At 54.2% G+C, this 22,883-nt stretch overlaps 1 protein-coding gene across 2 annotated transcripts in view; it reads left to right on the forward strand.

Moving 5' to 3' along the window:
* The window catches only part of MAD1L1 (mitotic arrest deficient 1 like 1), a 356,498-nt gene that overhangs the window by 240,925 nt on the left and 92,690 nt on the right, over positions 1 to 22,883 (forward strand). For both annotated transcript variants that reach the window (XM_081297224.1, XM_081297225.1), the window contains exon 16: positions 15,059 to 15,266. In XM_081297224.1, the coding sequence (XP_081153350.1) occupies positions 15,059 to 15,266 (208 nt within the window). The remainder of the gene's footprint in view (positions 1 to 15,058; positions 15,267 to 22,883) is intronic.

The raw sequence follows: 22,883 nt of genomic DNA on the forward strand, positions 1-22,883 counted from the left end.
TTATGTGCACACTGGCCAGGGGTGATGTGCTACATTGCTAATGTAGCTACAGATGGGCAGGGTACCAGGGCCTATCTGCACAGGAGGGCCTCCCACCAGCAGTCAGGTGGACGCAAGTTTAGGCTGTTGCTGCCAAGGTTGTGAAGAGGCCCAATTTGGAGATGGAGGCCTAGGCCTAGGTAGCTGGCATGTGAAGGATGAACTCAGACCTACCATTTCCTACAGTAGATGGTGGAACTGTGACAGTGTTCTCAAATGAGGATAAGAATTTGGCACACCTGGTGGACCTCCAGATCTATGGTCCCCAGACCATTTCTAGGGCTGTTGGTGCAGCCACAGCAGCAGGGCATGCAGGAGACCTAGTCCTGTCCCTGAGGCCTGCAGCCTAGGGCATTCTGCACACCCAGAGGTGCTAGTTCTCCTCTCCTGGAGTCTCTGAGTCAGTGGTCTCCTGTTCCCTACCCTAGGCACTGGCCTGGGACCAAGAACCTAGCAGCAGGGACCTCGGAGTCCTTTTTTCCTACCTTTAATCCTAATAGACCCCATCCAGTGTCCCTCTTCATGGTAGGTGGGCCCTGGCCCTTGAAGACTTAGCCTCCAACATCTGGGGTTGTGTCAGCACTCTCCCCAGGATGTGGGCCTCCCTTGTAGGCTGTCTTGGGAGCATGCAGCTCCTGGAGGGCCCAGCATGTCCCTGATAAGCCAAGTCAATGCTGTAGCTGTTATGGTTATTCTGGAGTGCTCTGATCACCTGGAGCACAGAGGAGCTTGTCTATGCGTTGGCCTGCCTGTGCTGGACACTGACTTCCCAGCAGGACAGGCTGTTTCCACTCAGCAACAGCAAGTTTCCATGAGGACATGCAGCACAGATCAAGCCCTGGTGCTCTGTGGGTGCCCCCTTTAGTCAGTGTCACCCATTAGTAATGGGGCCAGCATTTAAACCCAGTCCTCCTGGATATCCCCCAGCATTTTATTATGAGCATTTTTAAGCACACAGAGAAGTCAGAAGAATGTTACAGTGAATGCCTGCTTGCCCACCACCTACATCCTGCCAGGAATGCTGCTCTACAACATCTCTACCCATCCCTCCACATCCATCAGTCCATTTTATTCTTTTGATGCATTTTAAAGTAAATTGCAGACATCTGTACACTTTTCTCTAAATACTTCAGCATGCATGTAATTAAGCAGAATTCATCTCTTAGGTTCTGAAGCCTATGCCCCCACCATCCCTCGGTATCATCTAATCAGGGTGCTTTACCAGGAAAGTTGGTGGTCGAGGCTGATGGACCCCTCCCCTGAGACTTCCCCTGCTCTCCAGAGTGAGGCTGCCCTCCGCGGGTACCGCCAGGCCTGGCCTGGCCTACTCCTCCCTCTGGCTGGGTGAGGCTGCTCTGCAGCCTGCCTGAAGTGCTGCTTAGGAAGGAGCCCAGACGAGCTGCCCAGTGACATTTAAAATAAGTGTATCTTTTTTGGAAATGGAGTGGGTAGAAAATTGCTGGTTTCCCTCTGAGCAGAAAGCTTCCAGTGCCTAGAGACCTCCCTGCTCCTGTCTGCGTCACAGGAAGTAGCACCAGGCTCCCGGTCTCACCTCCTCCTTATCCCCAAGCCTGCCCCCTATTGATGCCCTGACAGCCTGAGTGCCTTCCCTGCAGTGCCCAAGAGCTGCCCACCCTGGGCCCTCCTGGAGCCTGCTGGTCCCTCTTACCCCTGGCTGCTGCCCCAGGGGCAACCCATTTGCCCTGAATCTGTGCCACTCCCCTGGCCTGCCTGCCAAACCTCTCTGCACACTTCAAAAGCAGCTTCAGCCCCACCTGTCCAGACCCTAAGGCAGAATGGGCTCTTCTCAGGAGCCCTTATACCTTTGGTTCTGCTCTTGATCCCCAGCTCTTGGCCAGGACAGTTGATTTCTTGGCAGCCCACTGAAATACTTGTGGAATGTTCTGTGGGTATCACTCCCCACAGGGATGTGGGGAGAGTCCCTGAGAGCTCTGTAGCTCCAGGGCTTACTCCATGGAAGAGCCTGAGCTCTTCCTTAGGACAGGACAACGCCAGGGCTGTGTCTCCACTTAAATCTCCCAGGGACACCACGAGGAGGGGATGCCATTGCTCCTGCTGTGCCAAAGGCCATAAACTCTTGTGACCCACCACACAGCAAGGAAGCAGCACAGCCACAGTCTAGACCCACTGCCCCAAGTCATGTCCCTCAGTAGTGTCCTAGGCTGTCCATCTGTGTTGCCCCCTATTTCTGCCATGAATGCCTGGAATGCCTGCGCTGCTACTCCCCACTCATGTGGGAGCTGCAGAAAAGAGAACCAGGTACCCTCCTGTGGCTGCCCTCCTCTACCTCTGCCCAGGCATCAACCTGGGAGCTCTGTGTGCTGGGCAGCATGAGCAACAGTCCACTAACTTGAAATCTTCACCAGGATCATGTGAAGTAAGAAGATGGACTTGAGGAGATTCAGCATTTTCTCTTTCACAAGGACATCAGGGTCTCCATTTGTCAGGACTCTGTCTCGTTGGAACGTGTTACAGACACATTTGCACCTTTCTAGTGAATTCACTTGTGGGTTTTGTATCTGGCTGCTTATTTCCCTGGCCCTAGTCTTCACTCTTCACTTTAGTCACATGTCCTTGCTGAGTGCTGCTGCTGACCCATGAACACTGGACTCTGTGGCCCATTGTGGTGACTCTGTCAGTACCTTCACATTTCCAGGGAGGACAGGAGTAAGTGCATCTCAGCTCCATCCTGTCTGGTGCTGTGGCAGAGCAGGTCTCAGTGTCTCTTCCTGGCCCTGCTGCCCAGGCCTGCCCTGCTGGATGTTTATGTAAAATGAGACACTTATAAAGCAGAAAAAAAGCCCAGACCCACCGAGGTGAACACAGGCTGCTCATGTTTATTAACACCGAAGACTATAAAAAGCCAGTTCGCTGATGTGCATTTGTGTGGTGAAATTTCCACAGTGCTGATTTCTTTTGATTTTTTATGAGAAGAATGATGTGTCCTGCATGCTAAGCCCCTTCTCCTCTCTCCTCCTGAGAAGCTCAGTCCCTTGGGCCCACCAGCCCTGAGCACCAGCTGGAGCACCCAGCACACTGGCCTCCTGCTTCTGTGGCCCCCTGGCCTTGGGGCCTCATCCCCCACAGACATGGACCAGCAGACAGTCGGGGGAGGAGGCTATTTGGCAGGCACACACATTGCTCACAGTCCCATCATGCAGCGGCATGGTGTCTTTTTGCTCGTATTCATCAGGACACCCATGCATCTTCACCACCACTGCCTACACAACCAGAAAGCAAGTGGCCCAGGGAGTAGCAGGATCCGTGGCCACAGGCTGCCTCTCCCTGTGGCGTCCGCATCCACACTGTCATTCTCAGAGTGGTGATGTACCTGTGGGCTGCAGCACCTTCCTTTATCTCCATGTGGTCCTTGCCAAGGTTTTAGGTGAGTCCTGTGTCACCTCACAGCCAGGCTGTGATAAAGATTGGACACATCAGGGCAGACCCAGGGAAACGCCCAACCATGAGACATGCTGTTCTCCATGGGACAGCAAAGCCAATCCCTCCCCTCAGGTGATCTCCAGGAACTGATAGGACCTAGCAGGGAGCAGGATGGCAGGGGAGCAGCACTCACAGGGGCCCTGCACAGTGGGCACCACACAGCGGGCACCACACTAAGCACCCCTCTTGCCACCCATATCAGAAATAGGCCAATAGGAGCTGTGTGGGTTCTCAGGGTCTTGGGCCTCGCAGGCAAGTCCTCTCTCAACCTTGTACACCATTCCATTCTTGGGTCAACCTTGCCCAAGCAAAGGGATTTCAATGGCTGGAGAACTTGGACTTGGTAGAGATAAACTAACTCTGGTGCCACAGACAGAAAAGATCAAGAGATGCATCTCATATGGTTTTATGATACTCTCACAGGTGTTGTGTTGATCTTAGAAAGCACATTAGCTGTGGGACCCAGAAAGTCTACTCCTAGGCCTCAAAAGCAGGGACTCACAAACATGGGTGCCATGTTCACAATGGTCAAAACATGGAGACTCCAAGTGTCCACTGACAATTAAATGATAAATAAAATGTGGTCCATCTGCAACTGTGGAGTATTATTCAGCTTTAAAAAAGAATGGAATTCTGATACAAACTACTGTGCTGTAGAAATTAGCCAGTCACTAAGGTCAATACTATGTGATTACACCTCTGTAAGATCCCTGGAGACAGGGTGTCACAGCAGGGAGTTGGGTGTTTAATGGGTGCAGAGTTTCAGTGTAGGAAAGTGAGAAGGTTCTGGAGGTGACTAGTGTTGATGGCCACACAAGGTGAATGTGCTTAATGCCACTGAACTGTCCACTCAGAAATGGTTAAGATGGGAACTTTGTTGGGCATCTCCTGGAGCGACTCAGGCCATGGGCCGGGGACCCAACCTCTTGGTGTCCATGACAAAGTGCTGGGGTGGCTGCTGTCTGGGCTCACTCCTGTCAGGTGCCATTCAGCCCTCCGTGGCCCTTGGCCATCAGACCCTGCCACTACACCTAGGCCATCATTCACCAGCTGCTTCTCCGTTTGCCAGCCTGTGTCTGAGGCTACTGCCAGCTCTTAACCAAGAATCAGGTGGGGTGGTTTGGGCTGCAGTCATTTGCCTTCTCATGGAGAGCCCATGAGAGCAGGGGCCACCTGATTTCCAGAACTGCTTCTGGGGCCTGGATCACTGGCTCCCCAGGGATTCCAGGAAGAGCAGCCCCAAACTGTAGCCTGACCAGTGCAAACAGGACATTCCTCCTCCTCCAAGAACAGGGCCTGGAGCCAGGCTGGGAAGTGAGCAGCCATCCCAACCTATCACCAGAGTCAAGGGGCCCTGGCCACTCCCGGCCCTTCACTCACCTACAGTGGTTGCCGCCATCTTGAGTTTGCCAGTGTCCCCACCAGAGCAACCCACCTGCAGGGCCTGCAGGCAGTGTGGGTCCTGAGAGGCCAATGGATCTGGGGAGAGCGGGGAGGTGTTGAGTCCGGGCCAGGACCTGCACCATCCAAACTGCCTTCAGCCCTTCCCATCTAGTAGATTTTCTTTGCGACTCTTCCCTCCAAATTGCTCACATGTTGCCTCTAATAGCAGCTCACGTCCTGGGACCCCAGGGAGTGTGCAGGGGATGGTAGCTTGCTGAAGTTGGCTGTGCTGATGGTCCTGCTCTGCTGTCAGAGCTGAGGTCAGGGAAGTGCTGACGAAGAGCACATGGTCACCAGGTGGCACTGGATGTGTGGGAGGATGGCAGACACTCGAGATGCCCAGTGGGAGGGAGTTTGTGCTCTCGTTGCTCCATCCAGCCCTTGTCCCCACTGTGTGGCCGTGTCCTCCAGGGTAGGCGTAAGATAGGATGGCTGCTTTCATCACTGGCCAGTGAGTTGGGTTGTCCTCACCTCTGGACATCCCAAGAACAAGATTGGGGTGCCAAGAATTGGCCCAAAGAAATGCAGTTTGTAGCTGGTGAAACTGAGACCTAAATGGGCTCTCCTGGGTCCCCACATCAGCCACCAGTCCCAGGCGTGAGCCCAGATGTCTGTCCAGCATGGATCTTATCATGGCTGTGCAAAGGCCATCTGGCAGCCTCCTCCATCCCAAGGTGGAAGCTTGCCCAGGGCTGGTCACTGAGTATCATGCCCTCCCTTCAACCTGTCTCCTTCGCCCTGCCACTTGGGTGTCCGAAGCTGTGATGTGCTGGGGAAGGAAGCCAAATTCAGATGTGGGTGGGAAGGCTTTGCTTTCCTCACCTTGACAGCTGTGGGGAGAGGAAGGGACACAGGGCCAAGCTGTGAACACTGGTCCCAGCAGCACCTCTGGTCCTGCTGCCGCAGACTGGCCCTGAGCTCGTCCCCAGCCTCTGGAGGCCCAGGCTCCTCTCCTAGGATAGTGCCGTCCTTCCTGCAGGCACTGATGTGACTGTCCAGATACAGCTCCAGCCTTATGTGGCATGATCAAGGTGTGTCCCCAACTGGGCACTGCCTTGGCCCCTCCTGTGATCTTGGGCATTGGATTTGGCTTTGCCTGCTCTGGGATCCTTTTGGGTTTTGAGCCCATTTAAGGGAGAAATGGATCAGATCCAGCTTTTTTCCATGTTAGGAGAAGAAAAACACAACGACCTGTAGGTCCACCAGGTTTAAAAGACAAAAAAAAAAAATGTAACGTAGATGAGAGAGGATCCAGTACTTCACTGTACCTGGTTTGATGGACACCCCTGGGCTCTGCTGTGTGTGTTGGGGGGAGGCCCAGGTTCTCAGACAGAAGTGGAGTTGAGGACGAGCCAAGGGCCCTGGGAGACAGAGCTGGGAGACAGGCCTCAGGATCAGCATTTTTAGTCCTAGCTTCAAGAGCCCTGTGGGGACCTGACACCCTATGCAGGTGTTGCAAAGACCATCCTCTCGTCTGTGGACCCATTGCTCTTCCCGAGCAGCCAGACTTCCATTATACAGATGAGGAAATTGAGGCTCAGAGAGAAAGGAATGTAATTGAGTCTCAAACCCAGCACCAGCAGTGCATGGTTAGACAGCAGAATGCCAGTTCCAAGGGCCATGCCCTGGGCACTTGCCTTGAGGAGGCCCATGTTGTGCTGCTAAAGTGAGCAAGGGCCAGGCCTTGCTATCGGGGCTGGGGTGGGGGTGGGGATCTGCAGCATCTGTGGTGGCTGCTGTCTGTCTTTCCCCATGGGTCCCACGTGTCTGGCACATCCAGCCTCACTGGGCAGTGAGAGGGCTCTGCCCTCCCCCCAGAGCTGCAAGCTCCACCTCCCTGCAGGCCATCCCAGCAGGCAGCAGGGTGTGGGCTGGCGATGCTGGATGCTCGGGCTGCGTGGTCTTGGAGGCCTGAGGTTCAGCCCAGATTAACTCAGTTCAAACCTCAGCGATCTATAAAGGAGGCACCTCCCTGCCCTGCCTTTGGACTAGCAGAGGGTCACGTGGGATTCCTGAGGCAGCTGCCCAAGCCCAGCTGCCTGTCCCTCTTCTTTTTGCCTGTCCCTTTTTGGGAACTTGTTGCTCACAGTTCATAGCCCAGGGCCCGAGGATTGTAAAGGGTCTGAGCCAGGTGGCTGAGATATAGGGCTTGGGGGGTTCCCCCTGGGCTGTTCCTTCAGAGGACTCTACTGGCTGTGGCGGCTCAGCACTCAGCCTTTCCCTGGCTGAGGAAGGCTTCCCCCAGGTCCCCTGGCCCTGGTGCCTCCCTGTCATGGTCGTCTTGGTGGCCTGGAGTTTAGCATGGGGTCAGGGATGGACAGATATGCTCTCTTCCACGTTGTTATCTGCCTTGTCACTAGGAACCCAATAGACTGTCATCCAGGGAGCGTCGTGAGAAGAGTCCCCAACCTGTGCTGGGCCCTGGCAGGCCCTTCCCTCTCCTAGCCCTGCCCTCCCTTGTCCTCACCCTCAGAGCTGGGACTCCAGCCTGGTCGTGGGATACAGGGGGGTTCCACGTGCAGGGCTTGGCTCCTGGCCTCTGCCTTTTTCCTGGTTCAGTTCTGCCCCTTCTCCAGCCCCAGACCCAGCAGCTACCGAAAGCTGCCTTGCTCTTGTTGCCAAGCTGTGTCTCCTTCTGCCAGGAGGGGTATTGATTTGGTTTTGAGGCTGGATGATTTATAAATATGCATAAGGATTGGCGGTTATTTAACTGTGCTTTTTAATTCTCCTTGCGTTGCTGCCTCTTCCCAGCAGGGTCTCTTAGTATGCGAGTCAGGTACAGGGTGGCAGGCGGCCCTCCCTCCCTGCCTGCTGCCCGAGACCTTCCCAGGGGCAGCTGGGCCCTGGGGCAGCCGCCTGCCTGGCTGGGATGCAGGAGCGCCTCAGCGTGCAGGCACTCAGGGAGGTTTTGTACTTAAAAAAGAAGGTCCTTAAAGTTCCAATTCCCTCTCACAGTTTCACAGAGGGAAACTGAGGCCCTGAAGATGGGGGCCTGCACATTAGGGGCAGAACTTACATTAGGAGCAGAAATGAAGCTGATGCTGATCCCACCCGGGGCAGTGGCTGTTCATCTGAGTTTACATGGACTTGAGAAAGAAGTCCCCGAAATAGACAGGCCAGGGGTGGAGCCTCAGGCTGTCCCAGGGCACCGGCCCCCAGGGAATCTGCACTGTGCCCCTTAACACCCCCTAGCTTAGTGTCTCCGGGGACGTGAGGCCCATGCTCCCTGAGCCCCTGAGCAGATTCTTCTCGGGAGCACAGTCCACAGGCCTGGCTTGGGGAAAGCTGGACCTGGATCCACATGCCAGGGAGTGGCTTCCCCTCTGCTGACTGGCTGCTCCTGTTTAGCTACCACCGCCCGCAGAAGCCGTCAGCCCGCTCACTCAGCAAGCGAAATGTTTTTGTTTAGTCAATAATTGCACCATCGCATCAAAGGAAGGTTCCAAACTTTCCTTTTGAGATTCTTGTCAGTGTCTCAACAGTTTTCTCAGCTGTGAATCAAACAAGGCGACAAATTTTAGCGGAAGATTACAGCCATTTCCCCCTTTCTTCTTCAGCACTGTCGTCTAGCAGCGATCTCAGCAAAGCCGTCCACCCGCTCCCATCTGCTCATTCCACGCAGCGCCAGCCCCCCGCGTGGCATTCCTTCATGTTGGCGCAAACACCCCGAGGCCTGCTATGGGCAAGATGGTGCCCGGCGTGGGGGCGGGACTGGAGATGGAGCTGGGTTTTCCCTTCTCTGTGACGAGAGCGATGGACTGAGGAATGGGCCTCGCACTCATGATCCTGGGTGGGGTGGTCTCTTTGCCTCCATGTAGCGTAGGGAAGCACACAGCTGCTCAGCCCGCTCTGAGCATGCCGTCCCGAGCCCCAGCAAGGAGCAAGAGGAGCCTGCCCAGAGGGCCAGAGGTGGGCTATCCTGGGGTGATGTCTGATGGCCAGATGGTGGATACATTTTGGAGGGCAGTGACCCAGCACCCTTGGCTGTGGAGGCCATCCAGTCCACCTGACCTCTATCCAGCCTCCCTGTCTGCGGTGCAGCTACTGGCTGGTTCTTTCTTGGAGCAGAGACCTGGGTGGATTGGGTGGTGTGATCTATCTTTCTTGGTTTTTTGGGTGTTTTTTTTTTTTTTTTTTTTTTTTGGGGTACCAGGGATTGAACTCAGGGGCACTCGACCACTGAGCCACATCCCCTGCCTTATTCCTTATTTTGTATTTTATTAGAGTCAGGGTATTACTGAGTTGCTTAGGGCATTGCTTTTGCTGAGGCTGGCTTTGAACTCTCAAGCCTCCTGCCTCCACCTCCCAAGCCTCAGGATTACAGGCGTGCACCACCAAGCCCGGCTGGTGATGTGATCTTTCTGTGGGAGGATTGTATAGCTGTGCAGGCCTTGATAATCGATGACACTTACAGGGCTCCCCTCCTGCCCTTTAGCCCCTTTGTCTCCACTGCCTGGCTACACATCCCATACTAAGCTCAGAAGCCCTCCTGGGAACTCAGCACCGGGCACGGGGCCTGCTTGGGTCTGACCCCAGAGTGTGCACCATGGGGGACAGGCAGCGCCACCTGCACTGCACCCCTTGCCCACACACAGCAGCAGCGGCACTGCACTGCCCCCCCCACAAGACCAGGCAAGTGATAGAAGAGCTATGGAGGGACTGTGGCTGGTTATCAAGGAAGAGTGGCTGGAACTCTTTCTCAGGACCCATCAGATTTTATTTCACACGTTATCCTCACCAATTGGTGTCTGATTTCTCAGCCCATAGGACTATCTCGGTCCAGGAGATGTTATGCCTGTCATCCATTCATTCAGCAAACTCATATTGGACACCATGTGGCAGGTACTGTTCTCAGTACTGGCAAAGCAGCAGTGAGCCAGATGTAGTCCCTGTCCCTGTGGGCTGACCTCCTGGTGGGAGACAGCTAATAGAGTAAATGTCTAAGATGATGTGACTGTCTTAAGGTGCAAGTGGAGGTGCGGTAGCTGTCACTGTTGTCATTGTTTGGGGGCAGTGGAGGAGTGGTAGCTGTCCCTGTCAATGGTTCTGTGCAGTAGGTCTTTGTTGGGTGCTGTCACAGGCGGGCACTGCAGTGTTGTGTCACTTCCCTGGTCTACAGTGTAGGGTGAAGTCCTGTACCTGGCAGCTCCCTTCAGTAGGAGGGTCTCAGGTGGCTGACTGTCTCCTTCCTCTCCCAGGGAGAAATAGGGCCTCCCCTTCTGGGGAGGGTGATGGCTTAGGAAGGAGGCTGCAGAGGAGCATAGACCTAGACCCTGAGCCCCACCCTCACTACCCAGGTTGTACCCTGGCCGGTCACACTGTGCCGACTAGGCCACGTGTAGGGGGAAATGGGGGTCACATGGTCCTTAAGACACCCCAGGGTTTCCCATTGGGCACCCAGAAAGTGTACTGCATTAGCTGTGTTCACCTGCTCCTTCCTCACATCCTGCACCAATCACCTCACACTCCCCATGGTTCCTGTTGGGAAGCCCCTGTCTGGCCAGGACATTTCAGGACATAGTGTTCTGCAGACAGTGTGGAAGATTCTGGGTGGCAGATGCCTCTTACAAACACCATCCCCTTAGCAACATGCCTGACGAGGAGCCTCACTGTAACCCCTAGTGCCAGGGCATGGTGGTATCATTATATGTGGCAGCAGGGAGTAAGGCATTAGCCATCCCTGCCTCTCCTGTCCAGATTCCCATCCCTCCTCGTGTTGCCTCCACGGGACTCTGCCATCTCTAGGCGTCATGGAAAGTCAATTTAGTTTATAGAAATAGTTAACATGTTTATGACCTCGGAGTCCACAGGGCACTCAGTGTCTCTAGTTTCTTCAGCCCTCGGCCTTTTTTGAGAGCAGGATACCCACATTGCCCAGGTGCAGAGGAGGAGGTTTGCTCTAGGCCGTGGCCAGCAGTGCAGCCCCTGGCTCTCCCAGCTCCTGCCACAGACTCCAGACTAGGGTTCAGTGACACTGTGCCTCCCTGCCCTAGGTGGAGGCAGGCTGCAGAGCCTTCTGACCACCTGTTACCATTTCTGCCCTGCTTGCCAGGCTCGTCCATCCATGTGCTGCATCTCTGTGGGCAGTAAGATGGGGCAAGTACTAGGTGCTAATGAGGACAGGTTTAGAAGTTTGGTCTCATCCTGGACATGGTGGCTTTGTACAAACCAAACCCCTTTTCCCAGCCGGCCCAGCTTAGCACCTAGCCACACTCTTTGGTTGGGCTGGTCATCACACCCCAAGAGGGGCAGGGAGTACCAGAGACAAGAGGGAAGCTTTTATACCTTCATCGCTGGGCCTGAAGACACTGTCATGTCAGATGTGGGCAGCCTGGTCACACATGTGCCCTGGTGTCTGGTGGCCCTCCAGTACTTTGCTTTGGATGTGTATAGATTTCATAGGAATCATCATTTTTTCTCCAATTCATCAGACTTTTAAGAATTTCTATTTGTTCTCTTCTGTTTTGAGTTAGTTTAGTTAGTTGAACCCTTTTTTGCGAGGGTGGGAGTGGGCAGGACCAGGAATTGAACCCAGGGATACTTAATTGCTGAGCCACATCTCCAGCCCTTTTTATTTTTATTTTGAGACAGAGTCTCACTAAGTTGCTAAGGGCCTTGCTAAGTTCCTGAGGCTGGCTTTGAACTTTCCATCCTCCCACCTCAGCCTCCCAAGCCCCTGGGATTGTAGGCATGGACCACCATGTCCGGCTTGGATCTTATTTTTGACCTTTAAGTTCCCCGATGCACAGAGGGGACCCTGGGTCCTTTCGAGGAAAACATAATCTCTGCAGATGGACTGATCATCAGAAGTTTGCGTCTCAGTGGCTTTGTACAAACCAAACAGGAGCTGATAGCTCCTGTGCCTGCCATGTGGTGTTGGGTTTTTCCACAACAGCGTTCCGCCCAGGGGCCTTGATGTTCACAGGCCTGCTGGGAAGAAGGGCCAGCCTTAGGTACGTCATATGCTTCCTGACCTCCACCTGCATCTCTCACAGCTATGGGAGGATGCTGAGGCCTTGCAGATACAGTCCTGTCCAGGGTCATGCTGGTGGCCTCCAGGATGTACCTGTGCTTCTACCTCACCACGACTTGAGGCTTCTCTCCCAGGAGGTCAGTTGTGTTGCATTCTAGGGAAGAGGAGGAAGAGGAAGCCATGGTCCCAGCCCAGGCCCCAAGGGGTCATGTGTTGCTGCCCTGGGGGATAGGAACATTTGTGAGTCAGGAAAGGGACATGTGAAGGCCACACGTCTCATCCTCACCCAGGGGGCAGCTTGACATGACCAGCCAGTCTGCTTTGCCCAGCCCATAAACTAAGAATTGTTTTTAGGTTTATAAACATTTGCAAAGAAAGATCAAAAGAATGTTTTGGAACATGTGAAAATCATATGGAATTCTGGTTTGGGTTTCTGTGACACAGTGTTGACATGTAGCCATGTTTGCTCATGTGTCTGTCCACGAACTGCTTGCTCGTCATAGCCAGAGTTGGGTGTGTAGGGCAGAGAAGGTGACCTGCAGATGAGGCCCAGGTGTACCCTCTGACTGCACGGGGAACACTGGGCCTGGTTCTCTCGTCTTCCTGGCTTCCTGAGCTCTGTGCTGAGGGAAACCGACCTGTGTCCAGCTGCGCACACTCCACAAGACAGGCCCCAGCGGCTGCTGTCAGAGGCTCTCCCGGGCGGCTTGGGCGGTAGAATTTCATACGCTTGGTTATCTCCCCAGACTGTTGAAATTGGATGAAATAATCCTTTCAACCCTGACATGTGTGATTCAGCTGAAGTTCCAGGGGTCTCTTTATCTTTTGGGGTTTTACAAGTTTCTCAGAAAACCCATAAAGAGACATGCAAATCCTCTCCTGCCCTGGCCTCATGCCACTCCTCCTCCCTCCTTTCTTCCATGCACTGATGGAGGCCCGGCCTGTCCTCCTGCACTGAGGGAGGCTCTGGAGGTAGGCAGGAGCCTTGTTTGCAAACCCAGCTTGCTCTCTGCAATGGCTTCTGCCGCCACTGAGGTGCCCATGAGTCTCTGGCCCGTGTCTTCATTTCTGTCTCCACTGGCCTCTTCTGCAGAAGGACTTGAGGGCCAGCAGTTTGCTGTCTGAGGTGGCGGCAGGATCTTTTAGTTCCAAGGGGTGGTGTCCAGGGTGGGATCTTGCTGGGCCTTTCCCAGCTCCCTGCTCTTCTTAGGAGTCACATCTTGTGGGGTTCTGGGAGGCTAGCCAAGAACTGGCAGGTATGGGCCCCTGGTGACATGCTTGAGGGGCACTGTCCAGTCTTATCCACACCGTCCTTCAATGGAGGGACAGTGCCCCACACAGCTTGAGCTCCTGGAAAGCCAGAAGATCCCCATGCTCGGCCTGCCTGACCTCTCCCCCAGCTTCTTTCCCCACCCAGAGCATTTGCTGCTCTGAACAATGGAAGCCGTTTTCCCTGCTCCTTAGAGGAAAGAGGGACTTGTGGGCAGGAGGCACAAGGGTAGGGAGAAAGGGAAGTCCCTGTGTGGGGGAGCCGGGAGGAAACAAGCACAGTCTCCCTCTGTGGGCCCAGTGTCCCTCACCAATGGAGCAGGGTGGAATGTGACTCTGAGGGATGGGCTCTGTGGCCTAGCAGCATGATGCTTGTCAGGTGGAGCATGTCCCTGAGCCATATGCCTGCCCTGCTAGTGTTGTCCCTGTCCCCAAGGACTTCCCTGGGGCAGGTTACAGGGCTTCCTCACCTGGGTGGCAGTTCTCACTGGGAGCAGGACAGCCCAGGGACATGATGGCCTGAGAGCACAGCTTCTGACCATGACTTCCTGAGTCACCTCAGACCCACAGAGGTCCATCCTGGTCCAGCAGAGGCAGCATGGCTGTCTCCTGGTCTTCCTAGGCAGCAAGATGGGTCTCTTCAGAGGATTTGCCACATGTTGTTATAGAAAGTTGTGCCCACTCACGCTGCTGTCTCACACACTGCTTGGCTGCTCTGCCCCCCACCAGGAGGGCAGCCCTCTGTGTGTGCGACGTGGATGTGGGCATCTCACTGGCCTCAGTTTTTGATCCCCTTGTGACCTGTGTGAGCCCCTCTCCATGTGCTCATAGCCCTTGGGGTGCCTGCATCTGTCTGGTTTTCGCCTATTTTCAAGTGGAGTCCCTGACATTTCTCATTCACTCTTGAGTTCTTCGTGTATTCAGGGTTTGAGTCCTCAGTCGGGTGTGTGTTTCTGGTAACTTGGACCTTGATTAATAGGAGTTCTTAGCACCCTGAGTCTAGGCTTGCTCCTCCCTTCCTGTTAAAGAGGCACCTCTTGAACCTTATTTACCAATTTGCCACTCCGTATTTGTGAAGGTGTTCTTTTATGTTTTCTTTAAAACTTTACCTTGTAACAAGATTTTCAGTCCCTCTGGAATTGGTGTCTGGGTGGTGAGGTCAGGGTCATGTGGCTTGCGCTGACCTTGCTGTGGTACTGCGAGGTCTCAGTGATTGAAGACTGTGAGGTGTGGTGGAGCCTGCTGGGCTCGGACCTTATCTTCTCCTTGGGGATTGCCTGGCTGGTGCTGGTCTGGCAGGTAGACTGTGTTCCTGGAAGAGGTTAGCAACTGGCATGTGCTCAGCAGTGACACTCTGTACTGGCTCTCCATAAGTCTAAAATCATTCCAAATCATAGAAGTATTTAGTTTTATTTTATCACTGTGGGTAGGGAGAGGCACCGTATGGGGGTAGTAAAAGCCCAATCATTCAAGTATTTGTGTCATGAGTTGTTCTTAGATTGGATTTAAGAAGCCTTGGCAGAGACACATGTGTGGTGAGGACCTGCAGTGTCCCAAGGGATGGGCCAGCTGGTTTATTTTCTCTCCTTAATTCAGTAACTCTTCAAGGCAAGTGACAACATGATCTCTTATTGGTGAAACAGGAAAACTCAGAGAGGGGAAGGGCCTTGTCTGTACCACTCAGCAGCCCTATAGCCCTGAGACTCGGGCCTGCTGTGTGGCTCCCTGGCAGCCTCATTGTGCTCAGCTCCTGACAATTTCTTGATCCTCACACTCAGTATTTATGAGCCTCTTGTCTCTTCTGTTTGCATCCTCAAAGCCTCATGGTCTGACCCACACCGAGGTGATCCTGTGCTGTGCTTGGTCCCCCAGGGTGACTACGACCAGAGCAGAACCAAAGTGCTGCACATGAGCATGAACCCCACCAGCGCGGCCAAGCAGCGTCTGCGTGAAGACCGGGACCAGCTGGAGGAGGAGTGTGAGCGTCTTCGGGGGCTCGTGCGTGCTCTGGAGAGAGGGGGCCCCATCCCCGCTGACCTGGAGGCCAGCAGCAGCCTGCCTTCATCGAAGGAGGTGGCAGGTAAGGCCATTGCGCAGCCCCTGGCATCCAGTGGGCAGGTTCACCTCAGTGTCACATGGGGGCAGCGTGGCTGTAGCCCTGGGCAGCCGGGCCTTGGGGACAGAGCATGAGGACCCCCATGGTCCGTAGAGACTTTCCTGCAGGGCTGTACAAACAGGATTAGTCATCCACATCTGCAGGCAGCACTAGAGAGGTAAGCAGTGGAGATCTTCTCAGACCCCTGGAACAAATTAATATCATTTATCAGTTTGTGTGTGCCCCATTAATCATGAGTAAATCCAATTCTCTGTGAGAACAGGGGCCATCTTTCATGGGTCTAAGTACACTTCAAAGAGCCGAGGGGCCCTTGCTGCAAGGGCCTGCGACACCAGGGAGGAACGAGGGCAGCTCCAAGTCAGTGCCTCTCACCACCCTCTCCCGCCTGGAAACCAAACAACCCTTGGAGCCTGTGCTCGTCACCTCCAATGCTGAGTCTCTTCATGGCCTTGGAGAGCATTGCGGTCCCCAAGTCCTGCGTTGGCTGTGTCCACTCTGCAGCTGCAGAGAAATGTACACATCTGCATGGAGGGTGCTCGCAGAGGCTCTGGGGGCTGAGGTGCCCTGTGCACTGTCTGCATTGGAGAGTGCTTGGTATTGCCTGAGCAGGGCCTCAGAGTGACCCGGGAGGAGTGTGACCCTTCTACTCCTCCGCTTGGGCATCTGATGGCTCCACTCTTGGGGGCACTTGCAGGGGTGTCTGCTGGGCTAGGGGCTGGATTCTGGAGGCTGCTGTTTTGTTGACACTTGCATCTCACGTTTGCTCAGGCTGCTTGTCACCCTGTGAGGCCCTTTGCTTCCTCTCTGTGTGTGTCATCTCATGCTGTGGAGGCGCTTAACACTCCCCTTGAGAGTCCTGGAGTGGGAGAGAGGTTATTGGCCTGCTGGGCCCCTTCCTGCAGCGCCAAGCCAGTCTGAAGCATCAGGGCAGTTGGCCTCGTCCTCCTCCTCATTCCTGTGTCGTCTTCCTCCTGCTGTGTGCTCCTACCCAGGGACCAAGACCTCCAGTCTGCGAGTGATGGAGGAAGCCCTAGGACACAGGAAGTCTCCTGCCCAGCAAGGCTTAGGGGCAGCCAGGCCTGAGATGGAGTGACAACTGTGCCATTCCTAGCATTGGGACTTCCCGCAGCTTCTGTGTCTCAGCTGTGAGACAGACCACGCTGGCACTGCAGAGTGCCTGGCACATGGCTGGCACTCAGTCACTGTTCACCAGCTGTATTTTATTGTCCCTGGTCTTGTTACAAGGTTCTTATAACTATCCTTAGCACGTGGTGGTCTTGGGGCACCCCGAGTCTTGGAACCTGCCCTGGCGTTCAGGTTGCCAGCGCCCCCTGTGTGATAGGGCCTTTCTTATACCACTTCCTGTGGGCTTGGGCTCCGAGCAGTATGGGAGGTAGTGGGACTCGCCATCTCTCAGCGTCTTAGAGGATGGCAGCTGTTTATATGGTTCCCTGTGACCTGGCGTCCAGCATATGTGGGCAGTGCATACTCACACACACATTCCCCCGCCATACCTCACCCCGTCTCTCCCATCTCGGGGGTTTAGAATTAACATTTGGGGTCTCTGCATGAACTCACATTGACCTTTATTAGGTCCTGTCCTACTTTCTGTAGACTAAGGCATCCAGACACCCTGAGAAATTTGCCAGAACCAGACCAGGAACCCATCCCTGGCAGTTCCTGGGCCACTCCCTTTCCGGGGTGGAGCAGAGCAAAGGAATGGCACAGTGTGCCGTGGGGACAGCCAGTCCCTGAAGTGCTTCCTAATCCTCACGCTTCTGAATTCTCTCCACCAGTGCTCTTTCGTTCTTCTTGGCATCACTGCTAAGGCTACGGGAAAGCAGCCAGGAGGGACTCTCCTGGAGTAGATGCCCCTGCCCAGTCACCAGCCTGCCTATGAGCTGGCCTGGGGAGTCTGGGGCAGACCCAGCTTGGGGCAGAGCATGCTGTGAATGGGAGGTCTCCTGCTGACCTGAGGGCGGGCTTTGTGGCCACTGGCCAGGCCTCCAGCAGAACCCAGGTAGGAAATAGGCCAAGGAAAGAGAAAACCTCTCATGGGACCACCTGGCAAGCTGGTGGCAGCTCTGGGCATCTTCCCAGCCCTCCCACCATGCAGGCTTCTTCTGCCATGCTGTGGTGTGACAGTGTCATCCTTGTACTCCTTCCAGCCTGGAATCTCCTGCCTTGTGCCATCTATGTGTCCATGGCAGATTTTAGAGCAAAGAATGCAGACTCAGAACATCACAGGTAGACCTCTTCCTTGCGAAAGAATTCTTGGGAGAGACCCTCAGCATCACCTGGTGTCCCTTGAGCATTTGCCCATTGACTGCCAATTCATTTTTCTGGTCATATGTGCTGAGCTCCTCCTGTGGACCAGGCTGTGCTGGTCTTGGGCACTCAGTGCAGGGAGTCTGGCTGTGGTGAATGTTAGAGGCCACAGCAGATAGATTTTGTGACACTTAGGGAACTGAGAGACACCCAGAGCTTCCCTTCAAGAAGAAGGGCAAGTCCAAGGTTGCCTGGAAGCTGGAGGATGAGGGACTCAGGTCAGACATGGGCAGCCTGTCAAGAGTGTGGCTAAAGGTGAGGGCAGGAAGGAGGCCTGTGGCATGGGGTGGGGCATCTAAGCCCAGGTGGCTCACTGGACTTGCCCGTGTGCTGCACCTCCCAGGCTCCTGAACTCACAGTGAGACAGGTTGGTTTTTGTTTTGCTTGCTGTAAGATTTACACCCACAGAGACGATGCAGCAGCAAACTTTCAAATCTGTTAAGAAGAGCTTAGCCCTTGATGACTGAGTGCTCAGGAAAGAGGGTTCTAAACCAGTGTGTGGCCAAAGAGCCAGTCTGCTCAAGCCACGAGACTCCCCAGAGGGCCCAGGAAGGAATAGCAGCAGATGGCCCTGGGGAGGTGCCTGGCTAAGATGAGGAGACCTAAGATACTTGGTTGAGAATTTAATTAAGAGATTGTCCCAGGTCTTTCCCTCACTCTATTCGTGGGCAGTAGCCTCTCCCCCAGGAAAGATTAAAAAACAAACAAACAAACAAACAAAAAACTAAAAACCCAGCTACTTATTCTCTTGCAACAGTGCTTCCTGAAGTGAGGGCCTCAGGCTGGTGCAGCCCTACCTGGAACTTGAGAAATGCAGATTCTTAGGCCCCATCTCAGACTAATTCAGAAGCCCTGAGATGGACCCTGTGCTCTGCTCACACACCATCCATGCCACATAGATGGCAGGGAGAGGGCCCTGTAGAGGCCCAGTCAGGACAGGAGGCCCAGAGAGAACACAGAAGTTGAGGTGGACAGCTGCAGGTAAGTCCTAAGGTGACCCTACAGCCCCAGTGAGAACTCTTCCTGGGAGATGTTGACCAGCCTGGGAGGGTGCTGACTGGAGGTCCCAGGGGACAGCGATCTCCATGGTGCGGTCCACAGAGGACAGGCTTTCCTCTCCTGCTCAGAGGTCCTTGGGTGCCCCATGACACATCTCCTGATGATAAAGGATAGCCAGGGGTTGGAGGATAGCCAAGGATTTTCAGAACTCTGGAAGGCAAAAGAAAAAAAAGAAAAAGAAAAAGAAAACACGCCTAAATGTGCAAACTATAGAGCAACATGTACAAAGTGCCCACTGGGGGAAAGGGCCTCCAGAGCAGAAGAGAACCCAAAAGAGGCATCTTGAACCTGACCAGTGAGAAAGACTTTTCAGTAGCACCATGAGTACAGGTGCCTTCAAGCAATTCAGAGAGAGAACAAGCTCTGGGCGTGTAAAAGTGTCCAGAGTCAAATGGAAGTTTTAATTGAACATTTTTAAGATGAAGTTGAGCAGGCTTATCAGAAAATTGCACAAAAAGACAGATGAAGAAAAGAAAATAGAGGTGAGACGTGGAGAGGACCAGCCCTGCAGTGCATAGAAGGAACCCGGGGTGCAAGAGGGTGTACCTGGAGCTCTGAGGGTGGGTTCCCAGCAGGCAGGGAGCGAACCCCCATGGAAGATGTGCAGAAGGTCCTTTGCACAGGTGAGGGCAGGTCCTCCTGAGCACATCCTGATGGCACTCCAGAGCCTTGTGGACAGAGGAGACCCTGGGAGATTCCAAAGGAAAACAAGACATCCCTTCTCTAAGGGCCAGGGACCAAAATGACCTAACACTCCTCAGCAACAGCATAAGAAAGTAGGAGGCACAAGCAGTGTCCTTACATTTTTAATGGAAGTGACTTGGAGCTTAGGACCCATGCCATGCCCACTGTTATTTTCAGATGGTCATGGTGTTTTAAAATTTACCTTTCCTGTATCCTTTCTTAGAAAGTTAGTCTAGGATGTGCTCCAATAAAATGAGGGAGTAAACCAAGAAAAAAGGTACAGAATCCAGGAAGTAGGAGGGAGTTCACAGGGCATCTTCCTGGCTCACCAGAAGGCAGTAGGTGACACCAGTGTGTCAGATCCAGAACACACCATGGAAACGTGCTGTCAGAGGTTGGAGAAATGTTTAGTACCAAGGTGGAGGTACTAAAAGACGAAGCGAAAGCCAGGGTCCCAGGGAAAGGGCAGGCGGCAAGGTGTGGGGGTGGCTGCTCCCTGACAAGTCTCTTTGCATTACTGAGCTCTGAAGTTGTACATGAAAATAAGTGTAAAGTTGACGAGAATAAGGCTGATGGCAAGTTGTAGAAGCTTAGTGACAGAGGCTCAGCAGAAGCCCAGCAGCCTCTGAGGATGCCACGGGGACAGGCAAGGTGACTGGGCACCACTGTCCAGTGGGCAGGTGGGAAGAGTCGGGTCACCCTAGGCCCCCTTCTTGGAGGCCTTTCTTGTGGGGGAAGAGCCCCCATTGCCTAGCAGGGGAACAGCTGGGATGAGGTCTGGGGGATGTGTTTGGAGGAGTGAGGCTGCCATTTGGGGGAAGGTCTGCTCCTCGTGCTGTTCGTGAGCTCACACCTGGAAAGGGGAGGATGTGTCATTGACAGAGGAGGACCATGGTCCTGGCAGCCTCCTGCCTATCTCCCTGGCTCCTAGCAGAATTCCTCAGAATTTCTTTGTGGCCACTCTGCACCCCCCAACCTGTTTCTGAGCACAGATGAGGAAACCAAGACATAAACAGATGAAGTTGCAGGCCAAGGCCCAGTAGTCTAGCTCAGCTGAGGGTACACTCTTTCTGCGGATGTGCCCACCTCCCCTGCCAACTTGTTAGGGCATCAAGCACCTTGTTGTAGCTCCCAGGCAGCAGGCAGGCAGACAGCTGTGGCTTCTCCATTGCTGGACGGGTCACTGTCCTCCATGGAAGCTGTTCAGTTCCGCCTCTCCAGGCTTTGAGTTGTTGGCAGGGTCCCTCCCAGGCTCCCAGCCTCTGGTGATTGGGCTTCAGGGCACAGGCTTGCAGGTTGGTGGACAGCAGAGCTGACACCACCAAGAGACCTAGATCATAGACAGCCTGCCAGTTCTGGAAGAGAGGCCAGAAAGAGTAGGTGGGTGAGGTGGGCATTGGAGGCCACGCTGGCTTCTCTCTCAGGCAGTGCACCCTCTTTTGGCCTCCATTTTATGTTTACCATGAGTTTCTGAGGACTCTTGTTCTCTGGCCTGAGCCCTGGCTCTGGGGGCCAGAGAGGTCAGAAACAAACAAGATGGCCTCTGCCCTCGGGGCCCTGGGGTAACTGCCTGGCTTCTCCGACCTCACACCAAGAGCACAACCCTGCTGGCAGAAATCTGGGCCCCAGCCTCCCCACGCTGCCTTCTGGCTGCCTGCATGGCCCCTGCTGCACCCAGACTTTGCCAGAGAGATTATTAATCGCAGTTTAATCAGGTAGTGCATCAATATTAAAACAATCTAGTCCTGTCAGGGTGGCACTTTGAAGGTGATCAGTTTTGCCACTGCCTGACTGTGTGGGCACAGCGGATCCCAGGGATGTCTCTGGGGAGGAGACTAGGGGGGCAGGCTGCACTGAGCTCCCCTGCCTCAGCCCTGGGAAGGAGGACATCCGGGGGCTTGGTTTGGGGCTGCACCTCAGTGCTCCCCACCTGGGGCTGAGACAGAGGGCAGTGCCTCTGTCTCGTTCACACCTAGGCTGCTGACTCTGCAGACTGACTGCCCTCTTCCCGCTCCCACACCCTGGCAGTGCAGCCCACCTCAGCTATGGTGGCACGGAAGGGTGAGATGCCAACCTGTCAATGCCAGACATCAGTGCACTGCTCCCATTTAGTGTGGGCCTGTCCTAAGTCACAGTCCCTGAGTCCCTGGGGCAGGGCCGCCACCTCCCAGGCCTCAGTCTGCTTATACATAAAGGTATGTATACAGTGCAGGTTGGAAGCAGGAAGTAGGATGTGGGACTTTACCATCGTGGCCCTGCATGGCTTCTTGCCCATTCCATGGCTGCTGCTGTGCTCTCAGCCCCAGTCCCTGCACCCCCGTGCTGCAGGTCCCTCCAGTAGAGCAGCAAGGCTTCTGTGCTGGGGGTGGAGGTCCTGGCCAGCAGTCTTTTAGGCCTTTAACAAGCAGCAGTGTCTGCTTTCCTGTGGCCCCTAAGGTTTCTGTGAATAATCTACATTCACTCTGACAGTTTCCCTCCATGTAACAGGTGGGATTTTTAGACAGTAAAAGCACAGTGACATTCACAGATCAGAAGTCGAAGGTGGGAAACATGCCCTGCAGAGCCAAGTCTGGTAGGTTTGGTGTATGTCAGTGTAGCAGCGTGAAATCTGTCAGGTAAAGGGGTACAGACAGGGATGTGGTTTCCATGAGCCAGTGCTGCTTCTCAGGGCACTATGGAAACTGGGGCCTCTAAAGCGTCTGTGAATCATGCTTTAAAGATACCAGCATCTCTGTTGTCTTGGACTTGTGTCTGATAGTCGTGTTCTTTTCAGCAGGTCTGTATTTTCCTGGATTCTCATGTGCAGCTTAATTCTGAGTTGTATTCTGGACATTTTGAATGCCATGTGAGGCCATTCCAGGTTTTTCTACACTCTGTACAGAACGTTGGTTTCTGCTGATCGTCATGGGCACTCTGCCCAGTTCCTTATGGCAGTCCGGCCCACAGGTCTTTGCCATGCTTCTCAGAGCTTCTGATGCTGTGGTCTGGGTGGGCCAGTTTGAGTCCTGGGCAGTGGGTTAGCCCAGAGTCCAGTTCTTGAGCCCTTGGTGTGTGTTTTGGGTGTAACCCCCATGCTCAGGTCAGGGAGGTCCTCAGGACCCCCGTGAGTTCCCTTTGCAGGACCCTGCTGGCTTTGCCCTGCCCTGCCATGTGGTGGTCCCCGACTATGCCAGCCACCGGGCCGAGAGGAAATGCAGCAGGGTTCGCCCCCACTACCAGGCTCCAGGCGTCTGTGTAGCTGTAGCCCAGGATTGCCTGGCTGCTGGATGGAAGAAGAAAGATAAAAGGACAGATTTCTGTCACTTGCTTCTCATGCCAGAAAGCAAGGTCAGCCCTTGACACCCTGTCTGTGCCCCACTCAGGCCAGGCTTGAGGTGCTTTCATGTCTGGGCCAGGTAGAGCCAGAATCAGACAGATGACAACCAACTCCGAGGCTCAGGGCACAGCTTCAGGATTTAAGACAGTGTGATATCATCTGATAGACTGAACCCCTGACCATAAAGCTTCCAA

The sequence above is a fragment of the Spermophilus citellus genome (assembly GCF_964194105.1).
Source record: "Spermophilus citellus genome assembly, chromosome: 6".
NCBI lineage: Eukaryota > Metazoa > Chordata > Mammalia > Rodentia > Sciuridae > Spermophilus > Spermophilus citellus.